At 40.1% G+C, this 19,626-nt stretch overlaps 1 protein-coding gene across 1 annotated transcript in view; it reads left to right on the top strand.

The window, feature by feature from the left end:
• Positions 1-19,626, top strand: part of LOC150091547 (cholesterol transporter ABCA5-like) — a 389,022-nt gene that overhangs the window by 59,990 nt on the left and 309,406 nt on the right. The window contains exon 4 of the mRNA XM_090376152.1: positions 22-125. Within this exon, the coding sequence (XP_090232278.1) occupies positions 22-125 (104 nt within the window). The remainder of the gene's footprint in view (positions 1-21; positions 126-19,626) is intronic.

Genomic DNA, 19,626 nt, shown 5'->3' with positions numbered 1-19,626 from the left:
TTATTTTAAACTCCCTAACAGAAAACTGCAGAGGTTTGAATAATCTTGGGTCTTGTCCAGCAGTTCAGTATTATGAAAGCAGCTTTGCTTTTCTCCAAGCTGCTGTAGACTCTGCACTGTTAAGAGTAAGTATATAACTGTTCTTTTAGATTTTATACTGCATGCACATTTTTAAAGTCAAGCCTGCTGAACTAATCTTTGTGAGCTTGATTTTCAAAAGGTGGAAGGAGTGAGGGGTTTCCCCCTTGTGAATTATTCCAGGTTTTTCATCTTTCACACAACATGCAAATCAGCCCATGAACACACTTGTATGGTAACAATGCACAATGCTGTAATATGGCCTAAGTTGCTGATGCACCTGAAGACAAAAAAAAAAAAAAAAACAGCAAGCCTGCTAATTAAATATAGCAGGGAAATTTACTGATGTAGAAATTAGTATGTACTTGTTGATCACAGAATAAATTCCCATAATGAATTTAGGGTTTATAGCAGCTAATCATTATGTAAATACTTATAATGTAAATTTTACAGTGTAGTACTTATAAATAAATCTTATTGAATGAAGATTGAGTTTGCTATTAAAAAGTGTTACTCTTACATTTGCTGTTATAAAAATAGTTTCTGTGTGTGTGTGTGTGTGTGTGTGTGTGTGTGTGTGTGTGTGTGTGTGTGTGTGTGTGTGTGTGTGTGTGTGTGTGTGTGTGTGTGTGTGTGTGAGAGACAGACAGAGAGAGTGAGAGAGAGAGAGAGAGAGAGAGAGAGAGAGAGTGAGTGAGTGTTTGTTTGTTTGTTTGTTTGTTTCTGGGCCCTTCATTCCCCTCTTGTGAAAATAGCTGAAAGGATAGGAGGTGTGCATGATGTCCCTAGAAGTGATCAGTCAACAATTCCTGATGGGACCAAGGAAAAATAAAAAAAAAAAAAAAATCAAATTTCTTCATTGTAATGTTTAGTCATTTGCATTGACAGGATGCTATCTTATCTCGGGTATTCCACAGAGAATGGATTTTGGTAATATTTATTTATCACGGTTATATGAGCTAACTGGTTAGCTAACTATATATACTGGTTATATATAGTTATATAGTAACTATATATAACCAGTTTTATATATAGTAACTATATATAACTGGTTAGCTAATATATTGTGGTTGAAGAGATTTTTCATTTTTACCATTGTGGCAATAGTTATTAGAGAGTAGTCATTTTGACAAAAGAGAATCCCAAATTTCTGCACATCTATTCTACATCTGTCTTTCCTCAATTTGAATTTATGCCCCCTTAGGTTCGTAATCTGAACAAGTGGAAAAATTCCATCAGAATTCAGTGTGCTCAACCCATTCAAGGCCTTATGCACCTCAATCAGATCACTTCACAAGTGCCTAGTCTCTAGCCGCTGCAATTTGCAGAACTTAAGCCTCTCTTGGTAAGAGGATCCCTTCATTCCCCTCACCAATCTTGTTGTCCTTTGTATGGCGCATTATAGCCTTAGTTGCTAATGCGCCAATAAAACCCAACAACAAACAAACAAACCTTCTTTGTACACGCCCAAGCAAATCTACATCCTTCCTAAAATGAGGCCTCTAGACCTGTACGCAGTACTCAAGGATGAAGGTGTCCCACATTAGGGACACTTCAATTCTCTTGTTTTTGCCACCTTTGGAAAGAGCAGGTTTTAAGCAACAAGAATCGTGGTTTTTCAGTTTTGTGTCTTGCTACTTAAGGCCTAAAAAATGGCCTTAAACATTTTATATTTTCCATATAATATTTGCATACTTATTTGATGGTGAAGTTTCACATCTCAATTTAAGGACAGAACTATTGCATATACAAGAGTGAAATTTTCTGAAATTACTCTGCCCTTTGGTTTAAGGAGAAAGGATATATTGCCAATGCACAAAAAGATCTGTATTTTTTACAATGGGGTGCAAATGGCAAGAAAAGAAATTGCATGGGTTTCTTTAGTGCAAGTTCCCAAACCTGAAAAGTAGTCTTTATTCAGGATTCCAAGCATAAAGATGATGTTCTATTGGTTTCTGAGCTTGAAAGAGGTTATAATTGCAACAAAATTTATTTAAAACACAATACAATTTGAAATAAGCAAGTGAGTGTGAAGATTCTTGTACTGAGCTGCAGCATTGAATCACTGCTTCGTAATGGACTGGAATTTTTTATTGATAGTTGATATTACTACTTCAGGCAAGCTATATTGTCGTCCCATTGTTGTTGTTTTTGGAGCTGGAAGATTGGCAATAATTTGTTGTTCAGGAATCCAGCAGACATTTTGTTTAGCAGGCCAGTGAAATGAGCCAACTGCTCCATGAGGATGCATGAAATTTACCAATACATCATGTTCTTCAAATGAAATTTCACAAATATTTCCAATCCACCAATTATTGTCATAAATACAGGCAATGTATTGGCCAGGTTGTAAATTAACAATTGGCACATATTGAATATTGGTTTCATAAGTCTGATCTCCATGAGCTACAAATGATGATGATGTGTCATTTGATACTCTGTAAACACAAATCTGTCTTGCATCAATAGGAATGAAGTGATGATTTTCTCTTGTTCCAGCAATAGTATGACTGTCTATGAATCTTTTCTCTTGAAATGGCCTTACTTGCTCAATTTCCTCTTTAGAAACAAAACAGAATTTTATTCCAGTCACATGCTTGTCACAAAATTCAAACATGTTTCTTGGTGTCAGGATTTGGTTTTCAATTGGGCGTTGGAGACTTGCATGTGCTGCCAATCATTTTATTGTTCCACCAATTCCATCACATGGTGACTTGCCATGGCTAATGCCAAAGAAATTCCATTCAGCACTGAGAATTTCAAGAAGTTAATAAAATTCTTGTATTGAGCTGCAGAACCATCACTGAAGTAGTAAATGTGCTTGATTTCTGCCATGAAACTCTTCAAATATTCAATTAAGTTGGTTAGAAAAACATGCACTGCAATTCCGTCATGTATTATGCAGATACTTATATTTTGTCTGATTATGCAGACAAAATATTATGCAGAAACTTTGTCTGATTATGCAGAAACTTATATTTTGAAGTTCAACATCCTTGTAATAAATGACAAATGGATGCAATGTAGCATGGCTATTCTCCCAGTGGAACTCTTGAACAGCATCTTGCACAACAAATGAATAATTTTCTGCAAAATCCATGAAGACGACCAATTCTTATGTCATTAGGCTTTCCTTTGTTGACTTCAGATGGTAACTTTGATGTTTAGCAATGTAGTGATGATAGGAAAGATTAAATATCTTCGTACTCAACTCTTCAATAAAATCTTCTGTTGTTAACTGCTTTGTGTCCAGTATATCTCTGTCACTGTGTATCCATTGCTTGAATTCACTAATATCTTCTGGTTCATTGTTTTCAAAAATATTCTCTAGAAACTGTTTTAATTCATCTATTCCTGGACATTTTTCACACCAATGAAGCATACAATCTTTTGATTCCAAATCACAGACTGTTTTACCAATGAGATCCTTATAATCATATTCAACAGGACTTGCTTCTAGCATTAACATGACATTTTAATGGATTGTGCATACACATACAGAATGTGTTCCTGATGCACCAACTGTGACACACCACTTGGTCTGTATGTGTGCATACACATACAGAATGTGTTCTTGGTGCACCAACTGTGACACACCACTTGGGTCGAAGTTCACAAAATTTAAAAAATCCAATGTCAGATCCATTCCTATCTCGATAAGTTATAAACATTTCCTTCAAGTTGTTGAGTAGTAGTCACTTTTGCATTTGCATTTTTATTCCATCTGCATTTCTAATGGAAATGTAATCTTTCTTTCCGAGGCACATCCGACTGAATTCATCATCTTCAAAAATTTCCATCACCTTAGACTTTACTCGCTCAGAAAGCTTTTTTTCCTTGCTTTTTTCCAGGTATGGCCACGATTCCTTCTGCTTTCTTGACCATTCTTTCTGAGACACTAAACTCTTCCATTATTTTCTTTATGGACCAACTAACTGGAGCTAGCATTAATAATTGAAGTATTTCTGAATTACTTGATACCATCAATTTTTCTTTCATTTCTTTCAGCAGCTTATTGTAATCTAAGCAATTTCCACACTGACGACTTGCACTTGGCTCTGTGATGTTATTTGGATCCAAGCCACCAATAGATGTAATTTTGCTGGCAATTACATCTTGTACTTGACTTGCCTTCCTTTTGGCATAGCCTTGTGAGTCTCTCTTGGCCATTTGCTGAAATTTCAGACGAGAAATATATGTCACATGCATTTTGTCATCATAGTGTGATCCAGATGAAGTCGATGTTCCTGTTTCTGCTTTTTGGCATGATGGGCATAGCTTCTGGCCTGGTTTAGGTCTACCTTTGTTAGGTCTTTCAGGTAGTCTGCCATTGAAAAATCAATTGGTTGTAAACTTTTTTTCACCATATGATTTTTCTTCTGGAAAGGATTGCAACATGAACGCTGCAAAAATTCAAATTTTATCAAAAGCAAAGCTTCATGATGTAGACAAATTGTGTCTTCTTCACCCAGTTTTAATCCACAACATCGACCTATCAGCTGTTTTTCTTCAAATTCAAATTCTTTAAATAATTTTAATCCAGTTTTGCGTGTATAGGATAGCACATGACATTTAAAATTATCCATATGGCTGATGGGTCCAGCTTATCTCCAGCAAAATCTTCTGATTCCATGGCTTTCATGCTGACTAATAAGTGGACGTTTCTGTAAGCAATGAAAACTTAATTAACTTTATTACAGTCTTACAATAAAAAATAGAGGAACAAAATAAACAAACTGTTCATCATGAAGATAAAACACATTAATAACAGCATGGTTCAAATATCAGCTATTTATACTTTTTTTGTATGATTCTAGAATATTCCAGAGTTCTAGAATGTTCATCAGTTTTTTTTTTAATTCTGGAATATTCTAGAATTGTAGTATATACTCTATTTCTAGATTATTCTAAATGTTAGGCAGGATTAAGGAAGTGTTCTGCAACAAAAAAGATCTCACAAAATAACAATACGGCACATAAAACTACTTGATGTTTCGGCTTAATTTTAAGGCCTTAAGTACAAAGACACAAAACAGATAAACCATGATCCTTGTAGCTGAAACTCTGCTCTTTCCATGGGTGGCAAAAACGAGAGAATTGAAGGTGTCCCACATTAAGATATTTGCCCTTAAAATAGGTCAAATTTGACTTTCAAATTTTGAGTCAATCTTTGAAGGAAAATATCTCAGCCAGAAAAGAAGTATAACAGCTGATATTTAGTTAGGCTGAATTCATGCAGTTGGTAAATGGAATGTCCAAAGAAGATGGTACAAAAGGTTTTTATTTAAAAGTTATGACTTTCAAAAGTCTTGCTTTAAATTTGTCGCAACAAATTTTTGGTGCCAGTTTTAGACTGCATTGTAAAAAAATGTGAAGGTTTTTGAGCCTGGACACCAAACGTTTTGCATTCTCTGCCAAAAGTTAACTAGATATACCAAGTTTCAGAGCACTACCTCTCACTGTTTTGCAATAGTAACACTTAAAACTGAAAATTTTTTGTGATTTATTCTGCATAACACAAGTGACCTCCACAAAAAAGGTGCTGGTTTCCCTTAAGCATACTATATTTTGAACTGAAATTTTGCACAGCTTCATTTGAAACATGTTTAAACATCCACACCATTACAAAATCCAAATTCAATATCTATTACAAACTGTTTTTTAGGTAGCTTGCAAGGTCATAAATTATAATTTAATCCTCTGGATAAAAGTAAAATTTTGTCCTGCGTTTGCGTTAGCATTAGCAAAGGCACATGATGCAAGAAAGCAAGCTTATATAGCATCAGCTAAAAAAATAACAAAAAAAAAAAAAAAACCCTTATTTCACCCATCCACTCACTCCAAATGTTTGTCAAGTTCTGCCTTGATTCTATTTAAGCTATCAACTTCGAAAGGGACAGATGGAAGTTTGTTCCAGCAATCAACCACCCGCTGGCAAAAGGCAAACTTCAGCACATCTATCCTACAACCGTATTTCCTCAGTTTGAATTTATGCCCTCTCAGGCAATTATTCTGAGCAAGAGGAAGAATCCCATCCGCATTGAGCATGCTCAAAACATTCAAGGCTTTATACACCTCAATCAGATCACCTCGCAGATACCTAGTCTCCAGACACTGTAATTTGCAAAACTTAAGCCTTTCTTTGTAAGAGCAACCCTTTGTTCCATTCACTAATCTTGTTGCCCTTCTCTGTACTCGTTCCAACAGCTCTACATCGTTCTTCAAATGAGGCCTCCATACCTGTATACAGTACTCAAGGTGTGGCCTGACCATTGCCTTATACAATGGGATAATCACCTCCTTATCCCTGCTAGAAAAATTCCTGTATATCATTGACAAGACACTATGAGCTACTCTTGCACACCGTCTGCACTGCTCAGAAAACTTCATATCTGCCTGACCAATTATCCCCAGGCCCTTTTCATTCTCTACCACTTTCAGTGTGGTACCACGGAGTTGATACGTTACTCTGGGATTACTGCTTCCCATATGTACTACTTGACATTTGTCAATGATAAACGCATTTGCCACCTCTTAGCCCATCTCCTCAACTTTTCTAGATCCTGTTGCAGCAGTGTTCTGTCATTAGTGTCATTAACAACCCTGCCAACCTTCGTATCGCCTGCAAACTTGGACATTAAGCCTGATCATCAATTTCATTTATAAATACAGAAAACAACAATGGACCCAACACTGAACCCTGAGGGACTCCTCTAATGACATTAGTCTGTGAAGAGCAGTGTTCATTGATTACCACTCTTTGTCTTCTCCCACTCAACCATCCCTTTATCCATAGCAGAATAATTTGCCTCCAATAATTTGCCTCCACTGCTCCAATTTGTGCAGCAGTCTTCCATGTGCAACAGTATCAACGGCTTTTCTAAGATCCAAATATATAATATCAAAGTTATTCCTTGCATCCAGTTCCTTTGTGACTACATCATAGTATCCAATCAAATTAGTCAGACAAGACTTACCCTTAACAAACCCATGCTGTGTCTGAGATATAACTGAAGTCTTGTCTAGATGATCCTGCAGTTCTTCTTTAACCAGTGCCTCCATTAATTTCCCTGGAACAGAAGTTAAACTAACAGGTCTGTAATTACCTGTGTCTTCCTTTGTGGATTGGGATCACATTTGCACATCTCCAGTCCATGGGTACCTCCCCTGAGTCCAGGGAATCTCTCATAATTATGTCTAATGGTTTGCTTACTTCCTTTGCCGCCTCCTTTAATATAAATGGATAGATTCCATCTACCCCAGGTGCCTTTCTTGCATTTATCTTCAACAATTTCTCCTCCACTTTACTCTCAGTTATTACAAGATTATCTAGCTTACTGTCAGAGTTGAATACACCTCTGGCATTCCCCTCTCTGAATAACTCCTCATGTGTGAATGTCGATGCAAAATATTCATTTAGTTTGTTAGCTACCTGAGCCGGATCATCAACAGTTGAACCATCGATATCAAGTGGACCAATCTGATTCATCCCATTCCTTCTAGAGTTTACTTAAGTAAAGAACGTTTTTCTGTTTTTTTTTTTTGCATCTTTTGCCAAAGATTTCTCATAATCTGCCTTCGCCTGCCTAACCTCCTTTGTAACTTGATTACAGACCAGCTTATATCTATCATAGGCTTCTGTGTCACATGTTAATTTATATGTATCCCACGCACTTTTCCTCTCTGCCACATGTCTAATCAGTTCATCTGACATCCATTTAGGCCTAAATCTTGAACAATATTTCTTTGTTGGTATGAAAAGCCTAGTAGCTTCCAAGATTAATTCTTTGAATGCTTCCCATTTTGAATTTGCTGTTGGTAACATCATCATCAGTTTGTTCCACCGTATAGAATTTAAATACTGTCTCAGACCACCGTAGTCAACTTTACTAAAGCAAAAACCCTTCCCTTTACCCTTGATGGTAGTTACCTCTTTGAGTAAATCCCACTTCAGCACACACTGTGATCACTGCCACCTAGTGGTTCCTTTATCTGCAGATTCTTGATGCATGAAGAATCCTCACTGATAATCAGAACAAGATTATTACTCCCTCTAGTTGCTTCCCGAACATGCTGCTGTAGAAAACAATCATCCAATAAATCCACAAAAGCCTTGCTAGTGTGTGAGTGACCAACCCACAAATTCCAGTTAGTATCTGGGATTGACTGGAATTTGTGGGAAGCCAACATATATATATATATATATATAAGTAAAATAAACTACAGATAACCCTCGTATAACATGGTAGTTAGGTTCCTATAAAATCTCATGTACTGTGAAACTATGTTATACAGCACTGAGAATCAGTACAGAGAGGGGGGGGTTATGTTCCAAAAACTACAGAAATACACCATTTTTTTTATAACTACAGTATTGGAAACTTAATTTTTATTAAAATAGTAATATTCAAATCCATCAGTCCAAATACTGTGCTTTTTCCATTTTCTTAGTTATTAGTGCTCAGCGACAAGCTATCATATTTGGGGAAATGAAAGATCCTGCAGCAACAGCAGTTCTAATTTTCTATTCATTTTTTTTTTGGTCGGGATTGTTGCTTCATTTTAATTTAAACTTTTTGCAATGTATAATACCTTTTCCCCTTTTTTAAGATGATCCAAAATTTGTTTCTTTTGAGCAGTGCTTTTTTAATTTCCTTAGGCATAGTTTAGGGCTGTATTATATACCAAAAATTATTATTATTTTAAATTATTATAAATTAGTAATACATTTATTATGAATTATTATAAATTAGTAATACATACCCAGAAAAATTGATAAATGATCAAATAAAAACCAAAATAACCTTACAAAAACCTTAAAAGTCACGAAATGCACTTGTTTGAGACTATACAGCACAAACAAGTGCATCTCAAACAAGCACAAGTTCAATAGCACAGAGCATGGGGATTCCCAATTTTCTTTTTTGCATAACGACTAACAAGCCAACAGCGGGGATTCACAAAAAGAATGGAAAAGTTGAAAAATTACATCCAGCATAATAACAGGGTTTTCCCTCCACAGGAGCTCAAAAATACCATGTTATGCAAGGTTTGCTGCAATTCTCTAAACCATGTTATACAGTGGTTGCCTGTACATGATACCCTCCTCATATAGTATCTATCCAGTTGATCTTTGAATTTACCCAAGCTTCCATCCTTAACCACCCACGAGGCAACTTATTCCAGTAATTAGTAACTGCAGGCCTCTTGTATTTAGTTGTGTTTAGTTACAGCTCACCTTCATTCATCATTTGGTTTCCATGATATCTGCTATTTTGATATTGCCTTGACCTAGTTGCTCTACTAACTTTGCTTCTTTGCTTCTAACATGATGGTACCCATCTTGTTGGTTTTGCACTGTCATACTGGTTGTTTGTTCCCTCGTTCAGGATCATTGGGAGGTGGCTGCTATTGCGTTGGCTGGGCTTATCTATTTGTATCTGCTATACAACAAGCTCACTTCTTTGGGACAGGTTGGAGGCTGGGGAATCTTTATTGAAGCCTGTCCCCGGGAAAAACACCAGTAAACTTATGTAACTTCCTAGTGGCTTTTATAGTAGGACAGTGTTCTCGAACCCTCAATGATCTATTCGTCCGATTGGAATGGAACTCGCGGTTTTGACCAGCGATGCGTTATTCACGACGAGATCTTGGTGTTTGTCGTCAGATCTAGAAGTGCCGCAGTGCAAGTTCTTTTATTCTAACGTCTATGTTCTGATCATCATGTAGTAAGAGAATGGGTCTGAGGCAGGGATGCTTAAACAAAACATAGTTTATTATTAAATCCATACTAGACAGAGTATACATGCAAATCAATAGACGATTTAAGATTAATAACCTTAAGTAATACTGGCGGGTTATATAAACATGAGTATATAAACAGTGTTCAGTTTACTATGAGGCAAATATAACATATATGTATATGTATATACTCACACACTAGCAGGGCTTTTGTGGATTTATTGGATGATTGTTTTCTACATCAGCATGTTCAGGAGGCAACTAGAGGGAGTAATACTCTTGATTTGATTATCAGCAGTGATTCTTCATGCATTAAGAATCTGCAGATAAATGAACCACTAGGTAGCAGTGATCACAGTGTGCTGAAGTGGGATTTACTGAAAGAGGTAACGAACCATTAGGGGTAAAGGGAAGGGTTATTGCTTCCGTAAAGGCGACTACGATGGACTGAGACAGTATTTAAATTCTATACAGTGGGACCAACTGATGATGTTACCAACAGCAAATTCAAAATGGGAAGCATTCAAAGAACGTATCTTGGAAGCTACTAGGCTTTACATACCAACTAAGAAATATTGTTCAAGGTTTAGGCCAAAATGGATGTCAGATGAACTAATGAGGCATATGGCAGAGAAGAAAAATGCATGGGATACTTACAAATTAACACATGACACAGAAGCCTATGATAGATACAAGTTGATATGCAACCAAGTTACAAAGGAGGTTAGGCAGGCGAAGGCAGATTACGAGAAATCCTTGGCAAGGGATGCAAAGAAAAACAGCAAAGAGTTGTTTACTTATGTAAACTCTAGAAGGAAGGGGATGAATCAGATTGGTCCACTTGATATTGATGGGTCAACTGTTGATGATCCTGCTCAGGTAGCTAACAAACTAAATGAATATTTTGCATCGACATTCACACATGAGGAGTTATTCAGCAAGGGGAATGCCAGAGGTGTATTCAACTCTAGCAGTAAGCTACAGAATCTTGAAATAACTGGGAGTAAAGTGGAGGAGAAACTGTTGAAGATAAACACAAGAAAGGCACCCGGGGTGGATGGGATCTATCCAGTTATATTAAAGGAGGCAGCAAAGGAAGTAAGCAAACCCTTAGCCATAATTATGAGAGCTTCCTTGGACTCAGGGGAGGTACCCATAGACTGGAAATGTGCAAATGTGACCCCAATTCACAAAGGAGGATCAAAGGCTGACACAAGTAACTATAGACCTGTGAGCTTAACTTCTGTTCCAGGAAAATTAATGGAGGCACTGGTTAAAGAAGCACTGCAGGATCATTTAGACAAGACTTCAGTTATAGCTCAGACACAGCATGGTTTTGTTAAGGGGAAGTCTTGCCTGACCAACTTGATTGGATACTATGATGCAGTCACAAAAGAACTGGATGCAGGGAATAACTTTGATATTATATACTTGGATCTTAGAAAGGCTTTTGATACTGTTGCACATGGAAGACTGCTACACAAATTGGAGCAGTGTGACATTGGAGGCAAATTGCTGCTATGGATAAAGGGGTGGTTGAGTGGGAGAAGACAGAGAGTGGTAATCAATGGACACTGCTCATCGTGGACTAATGTTATTAGTGGAGTCCCTCAGGGCTCAGTGTTGGGTCCATTATTGTTTTCTGTATTTATAAATGATATTGATGATGGTATATCAAGCTTAATGTCCAAGTTTGCAGATGATACAAAGGTTGGCAGGGTTGTCAAGGACACTACTGACACTACACTGCTGCAACAGGATCTGGAAAGGTTGAGCAGATCGGCTGAGAGGTGGCAAATGAAGTTTAACATTGACAAATGTAAAGTACAGTAATACCCCGACTTACGCTACCCCGACTTACGCGAACTCGGAGTTACGCGGTTCTTGATTTTTTCGTTTGGCAACGCTGCCGCCCACTATCTTCGAGGTCGTTTTTCATATGTTATCGATATACGGTGCGACAGCGGAGAATGAGAGCGAAAGATGAACAAAATTCAACTTTGCTGCTTTTATGTTTTTTATATCAGTGAAGGGGAAACACATTTCACCATAATAACGTAAAAACCAACACAATTCCAGCTATCGGTATAATCGCAAATGCAATTAGATCGAGTTTATAACAGATTTCACTAGCAGAAACGCAACTGGATTTTTATTGTTTTATGGTAGTAACCCCTAGAAATGTGAGGTGTTAATAGTGTATCTCTGCCTTTATGGTGTTGTTTATTCAGTTGCTACATGCGCGCAGCTTTGTTTATGCGTATCAAGCATGCCTCCTCGTTTTGTAATTGTGCTTTATTCCCTAAAAATGAGTAAAATACTTAATTAAAAGGTGTGAAAAGGAAGCGTCCTGGTGAAGACACTGCAGATTCAGAGAGAAAAAGAAAAGCAATTATCGATAAACAGAGGCGGACTGGATCAAAAATTCTTACCCGGGAAAATTTATAGTGGCCTCATACTATGGTTTATGGCCAAAATCACACTGGCCCACCGAGGTTTCCCAGGTAAGGCTTATGGCCAGTCCGCCTCTGTCGATAGAGAAAAAATATGAAATTGTGAAACGCTTTGAGCGAAATGAAAGACCATGTGATATTGCACGTGCTACAGGCCTAAATGAAGCAATGGCGAAAAGCACATGACAATTGCAAACTTGACAGGTTGAAAATTGAAAAGGGCTCAATTGTAAAGGGCTTAAAAATTTTTAGAAAACATAGACTCCAACGAAGAATGCGTTATAGCTACAAAGCAAGGAATAAAAAAATTATTAGCTTGCTACGAAGAAATTCTGCATGAAAAAAAGAACGCGCTGTGTCGTCAGACGAATTTGTTAGATCCATCGACATCGAAATAACTTTTTAACGTAAGTCATTTGTTTTTTAATACATATTTTGTATTAATATGTATAAAGAACTGCAATTTTATTAATATTTTTCTTCTAAACTAGTGTTTTTGTTAGTCCTTGGTCCCAATTAAGCAAAATTTATATGTATTTATATGCAAAGTTGTACCCCGACTTACGCGAATTCGACTTACGCGATTTTCGTCGGACCCACCTATCGCGTAACTTCGGGGTATTACTGTACTACACATGGGAAACAGCAACCCCAGAGCAACGTATCAACTCTGTGGTACTACACTGACAGTGGTAGAGAATGAAAGGGACTTGGGGGTGATTGTGCAGGCAGAACATATGAAGTTCTCTGAGCAGTGCAGACGGGCTGCAAGAGTAGCTCATGGAGTATTGTCAATGATATACAGGAATTTTTCCAGCAGGGATAAGGAGGTGATTATTCCATTGTACAAGGCAATGGTCAGGCCACACCTAGAGTACTGTATACAGGTCTGGAGGCCTCATTTCAAGAAGGGTGTAGAGCTGCTGGAACGAGTACAGAAAAGGGCAACAAGATTAGTGAATGGAACAAAGGGGTGCTCTTACGAAGAAAGGCTTAAGTTTTGCAAATTACAGTGTCTGGAGACTAGGCACCAGCGAGGTGATCTGATAGAGGTGTATAAACCCTTGAATGGTTTAAGCATGCTCAATGCTGATGGGATTCTTCCTCTAGCTCAGAAAAATCACCTGAGAGGGCATAAATTCAAATTGAGGAAAGACAGATGTAGGATAGACGTGCGGAAATTTGCCTTTAGCCAGCGGGTGGTTGGTTGGTGGAACAGACTGCCATCCCTTGTGGTGGAGGTTGATAGCCTAAATAAGTTTAAGGCTCAGCTGGACAGGTATTTTGAACGAACAGAGGGGTGAAGTGGAAGTGGGTTTTTTTTTTTTTTTTTTTTTTTTGGCTGATGCTGCATAAGCTTGCTTTCTTGCATCAAATGCCTCTACTAATGCTAATGCTAATTTTGGCTCGAGTGATAGTTAACAACATAACAAAGAAAGAGAAGCACATTATACATTCATAAGTCATCAAGGGAATTATGGTCGTATTCTTCATTTGGTATCTACTCTGGGAGACTCCATCTTCGGTCTATGCTGGCAGGTAATGGGTGAGAGGATACATTATTCTATTTAGCATTAATTACCAGTGTAGGTGACTTAGCATTATGGATACAACAATGGCCTTAACTCTTAGAATCTCTATTTCGTGGAAAGACTGATTATGGAGTGCACCTTATCCCTATTTGGGCGGCTGACCAATTTGCATAGAGGTGAAAAACAGGCGTAAGAAGAAAACAGTTCTCTACCTGAAAATATACGGCATGGGAACAATAAAGGGGTACCCGTAAAATGATCGGTATAATGTACGCATTTTACACACCTCACGGCCACCACTGAGAATTTCGGTTATGGTTTTATAGACACTACAGAACTCATGACCGAAATTCTGGGTGTCCATACGTGTTGGGGGTCTTGCTGGGGGGATGACCTCTAGAAGTATGTCTCCTCTTAGAAAGTAAACAAGTCTTAACTAACAGTACCAATTTATGATAAGCAAAGTATCAACGTATTGTCTCTTAAGTTCAATTCTAGGCGATAATGAACCATAAAGGGTTGAAGCACAGGTTGTGACCGTGTGATGCTGGGGCAGCGTCAACTTTCACAAAGTTTTCTCTTTGATAGTCTCTTTCTAGGGACTCCTTATCTTGGGTGCTCAGGGGTTTGGCCTGCGGTGCTTGGACGACCTTAATAGTTCTCTGTTCACGATTTCTCCTGAAGAGTAAGATTTTCTTCCAGGTGGCGGTGCGGAGTGGCTTTTTCCACCTTTTATGTTCCTCCGGGGAGTTGGGGATGTAGAGTTCTTAAGAGCAGCATTCCTTCGTGTCCTGTGCGCATGATGGCATTGTACCGCTTACATGAAAAACCTGACTCGACGGAGGTACATCAGAAAAGTCATGGTCTCTTTTTATTATGTAATTTTTATTCCATATGCCACATTTTTCATGCATTTTTCATACACATGAAAACAAAAGAAATAGTGTTACTGTTCATATCAGTTATAACATTATTATTTAAGGAATACTAAAAACAAAAAGAGAAAAACTCTTTTCGAAAGTAGCTGGGGCCACTTCGGCATAGTGGATCACCTTGAGGGGATCTATTAATATTCGTTGATCTGTAACTAATACATTATAAGCAAATATAGACATAAAGAAAGTATATATATATATATATATGTACATATGTGGATTGACCATTTAATACAAGTTATATGGTTAATCATTCCATACACATGACCCTTTCAGCCTAATATTGAGGGCTGTTGATATGGAGGTACATATCAACAGCCCTCAATATTAGGCTGAAATGAAACATTGATTGCATATGGGTAATACTTCCATGGTTAACAAGACTATGATACCTTTTTTTTTTTTTTTCAACCACTCATTCGTCCCACCACTCCGATTGAGCTGGGCTCTTTCTCATCTTCACTACTCCTTCTTGTTCTAACCATCGGATATATGCCTTGGCGGCGTATACCGCGCAGTGCTTTTCTGGGTGATCCCACTGGCATGTGAACCGATCATTCTTCCTGGATGGTGTCAGTGTCTCCTCTGGGCAGGCGCCTCCGTAGCCAGGTGGGAAGGAGCAGCAGTGCGTAGCACACACTTCTTGATTAGACCGGGGTTCGAGCCCGTCACCACCAAATACGGAGGATGCCGAAAGGTCAGGGAATAACCACCGCATATTCCCGGAGCAATATTGCCTTAGTTGCTAATGCTCCTAAAAACCAAATAACAACGACATAATCTTCTCCGGGCAGGCTTGTTGTTGTTTTTTTATTTTTAGGAGCATTAGCAACTGAGACCATATTGCTCCGGGATATGCGGTGGTCATTCGCTGACCTTTCCGCATCCTCCGTATTTGGTGGCGACGGGCTCGAACCCCAGTCTAATCAAGAAGCGTGTGCTACGCACTGCTGCTCCTTCCCACCTGGCTACAGAGGCACTCCGGGCAGGCAAAGTTCCTGATGTTTATAATGTTTTTATCTGGGAGAACTGTCTGGATGTAACGCGATCGTTCTCTATCCTCGGTGAGGATCATCCCATAGGCCCTAGTTAGTGGCCTGATCCATGACCCGAAAAATGTTGCCGTGCACTCTTCGTGTTCTCACGGGAGACAGCCATAGTCACACAGCCATAGATTGCAAAGCTTTAGCTGGCTCAGAAGTAAGAAGAATTTGGTCGCTCCCTTCAATACTATATTCCTGTGAAGTTCATTGCATCCGATGAAAGCGGCTTCCTTTGGGGAGGGGAGGCCTTTCTCATCTTTGCAAAACTGAATGTCGATGAATGCCCAGTCGTCGAAGGGAACCAGCGGTGATGGATGGGGCTCCTTATCGATGACATCTGGGAGAGCGAGGATCGTATCACAGTCGACCAGAAAGGACGCGCGATAAAAGTCTCCTTGGTTGCTGACGTTTTTGACGGAAGGGAGCGGACACGGGTCGGGGGAAGGGGTTGTCCTGCTGAACCAATGTGAGCTGGGGTCAACTGGATTTCGTATCGGTCGTTGAGGAAATTCCTCTTCCTGTCGTTTGGCTTCCTCTTCCTCTCGTTTGGCTTCCTCTCGAGTACTGACAAGATGGTCACTGTTTCCCCTCGAGTAGGGGGGTCCAGGTCAATAGCCCTGCGCTTCCAGGGCAGGGCGCAGAATGACGGTCCTGTGTGTGGTGTCCGGGCGTCTCCGGAGAACAGACCCCGCCGACAGTTGCACTGCCGACACAGATGCTGGGGGCATCGTTCTGCCCTTGTGCTGGCGCACTGAACATGATTGGCATCCCTATGTTCCAGCCAACGCTTAACGAGCAGCTGGGGGTGGGGAAAAATGGTTCCTGGTGGGCTGAGTGCTGAGGCCTTGGTGTTAACTGCGGGGGTCGGGTCCTGCTTTGAGTCTTCATGAGCCATAGCCCCGTACCACCAACGCAGGGGGTGTGGAGGAAGGACCATAGTTTGAGGAGAAGTCCCTGCAGGTCTCTAAAAAATGTCATCGTGGTTGCTGTAAATAGGAAGAGTATTAACCTCACTCATTCGCCCTTTGCCTTACACTTTCAGCCTTTTGGTCAGAAGGAAATTCCTCTCATTTGTACTCTTGTACTCTTCCTGCTCTCTTTCCATTTGTAGGGTCACTTTATTCATGCATCTCATTTATTCGTCTTGTTCTCTTTTATGAAAGCATGCCATACAGGAGGACACAACAAATATCCCAAAAAGAGTCACTGATAGAAATATAATAGGTATTTTGACCCATGAGGTGAACCCGTCACTGATTAAGTGATGCAACCACGTTGCCCGTGGTGTCTGTCCTGGTGCGAAGCTTGATGCATATGAATCTTGTGAGAAGTTTTGGTGGCTTATCTGCAGGGTGGGGTCTTCTAGGCAAAACTCCATGTCTGTGCAGGCGGTAATAGTTCTGCCAACGAGGCAGAATTTCTCATTGTGGCACTTGGTATCCGTTTTAAATTGTAAGGTGAAGGTTGTTAGCTCCTGTGTCAGTTGAATGGACCTAGTAGATACTGATATATCCTGGAAGTTGACAGACACCCTTCCGGCGAGGCACGTTGATAATGCCTGGAAGGTGAAGGTTGCAAGTGTATTTCACGCAAAACATCCTACGAGCGTGGTGATCTCTTCACCAAATTTGGGGCACATGTGTGGGTCTCCAGGAAAAACTCTAAGCCCGAGAAGAATACGTCCATCGTCAATGGGGCTGACTGTAACATTTTTGATGTAAGCCTCCCAGAGGGCTCCAACTCCAGCTGGTGGGAAACTTGAGTTCTTGGGAGCTTATTTACTTTGTAGGCTACCATCTGCTCCAGGTAGGATTCGCTCTTCTGGCACCTAACTCTGACCTCATAGAAATGACATTGTATCATTCAGTCGTCAAATATGAATTGCTTCGAGACACTATAGTTTGACTGTACATCACCGATTTCCCCATATTTGGGTCGGGATGCTAGGGCTGCCTGGTCAAGATAGGCTTCCGTAGTATCTCCCGCCCTTAGGATTAGGTGATGCTCAAGGATGTCGGTAGGCTGATCCAATTCTCCCAGTACCTGCAGTTCAATGTTCTTCTGAGTGGTAGCGAAATTTCTTATCACCGTCTCGGTCGTTTTATTGGCATGGGTCTGTGCTTCCACTATGTAATGGCATGACATTCCTTCAATTTTCCGGACCTCATAAACTTTTGTGAAGTCTGGGACTAACCAAACCCGGTAATGCAAACACGATTGACTATCAAAAATGTGGCAACTCGAGCTGCTGTATACTGTATCGCAGGATATCTGATCCCTGCCCAACTCAGGGATTCCTTGGTTATTGCTTCAAACTTATAGCCTTGCTTGCAATGTCGCCCCCAACCACAATAAGCATTTTGCAGTCATGTCACCTGACTAATGAGATGAAATTCTGTGAGGAAGGTGTAGTACATTCGTTTCGTCTGCCAGTGACAGCGGACTTGCTTGAAAGTGATCTTCATCTGGAAGAGAGTCTGCTGAGTGTCTGAAATGAACCATAGGCACTGTTTATATTCCAGGTTCAGCAACGTTATGCGGACTTTTGTCGACATTTTGCACGGACGGGATAGGTCCGCCTGACACTCCTTCACTGTGGCATGCAGAATTTGATGGTTAGTGCACGTTGAGCTTACTACGAGCAAAAGTGCTGCTAAGCACAGGAGGATTTGTAGAGGAGCTACCTGCAAGAGTGGCCTTGGTTCCAAGTGGGCATGTTCCTCTAGGTATCCCCGTACCTTTCCAGAAGTGGCTGTAAGTGCTGACTCTATGGACAGGCCAGCTAGGCTTGTCACACGCCAGGTGAGCCTGAACGCCCTCCAAGTGAGGCTAATGATCATGATAAGTACTCTGGCCATTTGGGCAATCGATTTCAGAATGAGTTGGAAATACCACATTAACACGGCTGCAAAAATTCCAAGAGCGATGTAAACACTATATGGTACAATAGGGGAGAGACAATGTCTACTCTTTATCAATTCCCAGCATAAAATGCAGCCCATTCTTTTACATTCGTCTCGACCTGTCAGGTGTATTGTCCCTTGTATCACTTTACCTTGTCGTGATATATATATTTTTTTGGTAGTTGTCGGCGCATCGACTTCTGTGGCCATAGTGCACCTCCCAAGGTTTTTTTGCAGTACTTTGATCCAAGCCCGAGGCGGGATTTGAACCGGCGACCTTTGGGTTGCCAGGCAGGCACTTTACCCACCTGGCTAGCCCGGTCGGCTGTCGTGATATGAACAGGAAGTTCAGTGGGCCTGGGGTTAGTACAAACTCGCGAGGTATCTCTGCCTGCAAGGGTTCCTCGTTTATCACGAATGTCTTCTTGTTCCCGAATTTCCTTACAATCGAAGTGCCCTTCTCTAGTGTGGTAAAAACGGGATCTGTGAACATGATCTCCAAGCCCTGTTCCTCAAAATGGGCCTGTTCGTCAGATAGCAAACGTCTCACAAGTCCGGCCCGTTGTAAAATATCTTGGGGAATTGCTGGGGAGAGTGTCTCTACGCACATCCTGTATGAAAGGATGGGCAGATTTCTAATGGTCTCGGATCCAAACTCTGCAAGCCAATAGGTCTCAGCTGCCTGCCTTTGACAAACACATGAGGACTCCTGGTCACATTCTGACTCATAGCAGTACTCCAAGCTGCCTTTGCAGAGGTCTCAGCCACATTCACACTGCTCACCACTCCTTTCGCACTGGTACAAGACCGAAGTTCCGTTCTCATTCAAGGCCTGCTTCAGAATGAAATGTCTTGGTGTAACCAAGGTACTATTTGGTAGGAGGATTCTTGATATCCATTGTTTGAAGCAGGTTCCACAGTCTACCAGAGAACAGCTATTT

This window comes from Mastigoproctus giganteus, chromosome 1 (genome assembly GCF_048544385.1).
Source record: "Mastigoproctus giganteus isolate SK-2022 chromosome 1, ASM4854438v1, whole genome shotgun sequence".
Taxonomy (NCBI): domain Eukaryota; kingdom Metazoa; phylum Arthropoda; class Arachnida; order Uropygi; family Thelyphonidae; genus Mastigoproctus; species Mastigoproctus giganteus.
This window is presented reverse-complemented; position numbering and strand designations above follow the sequence as displayed.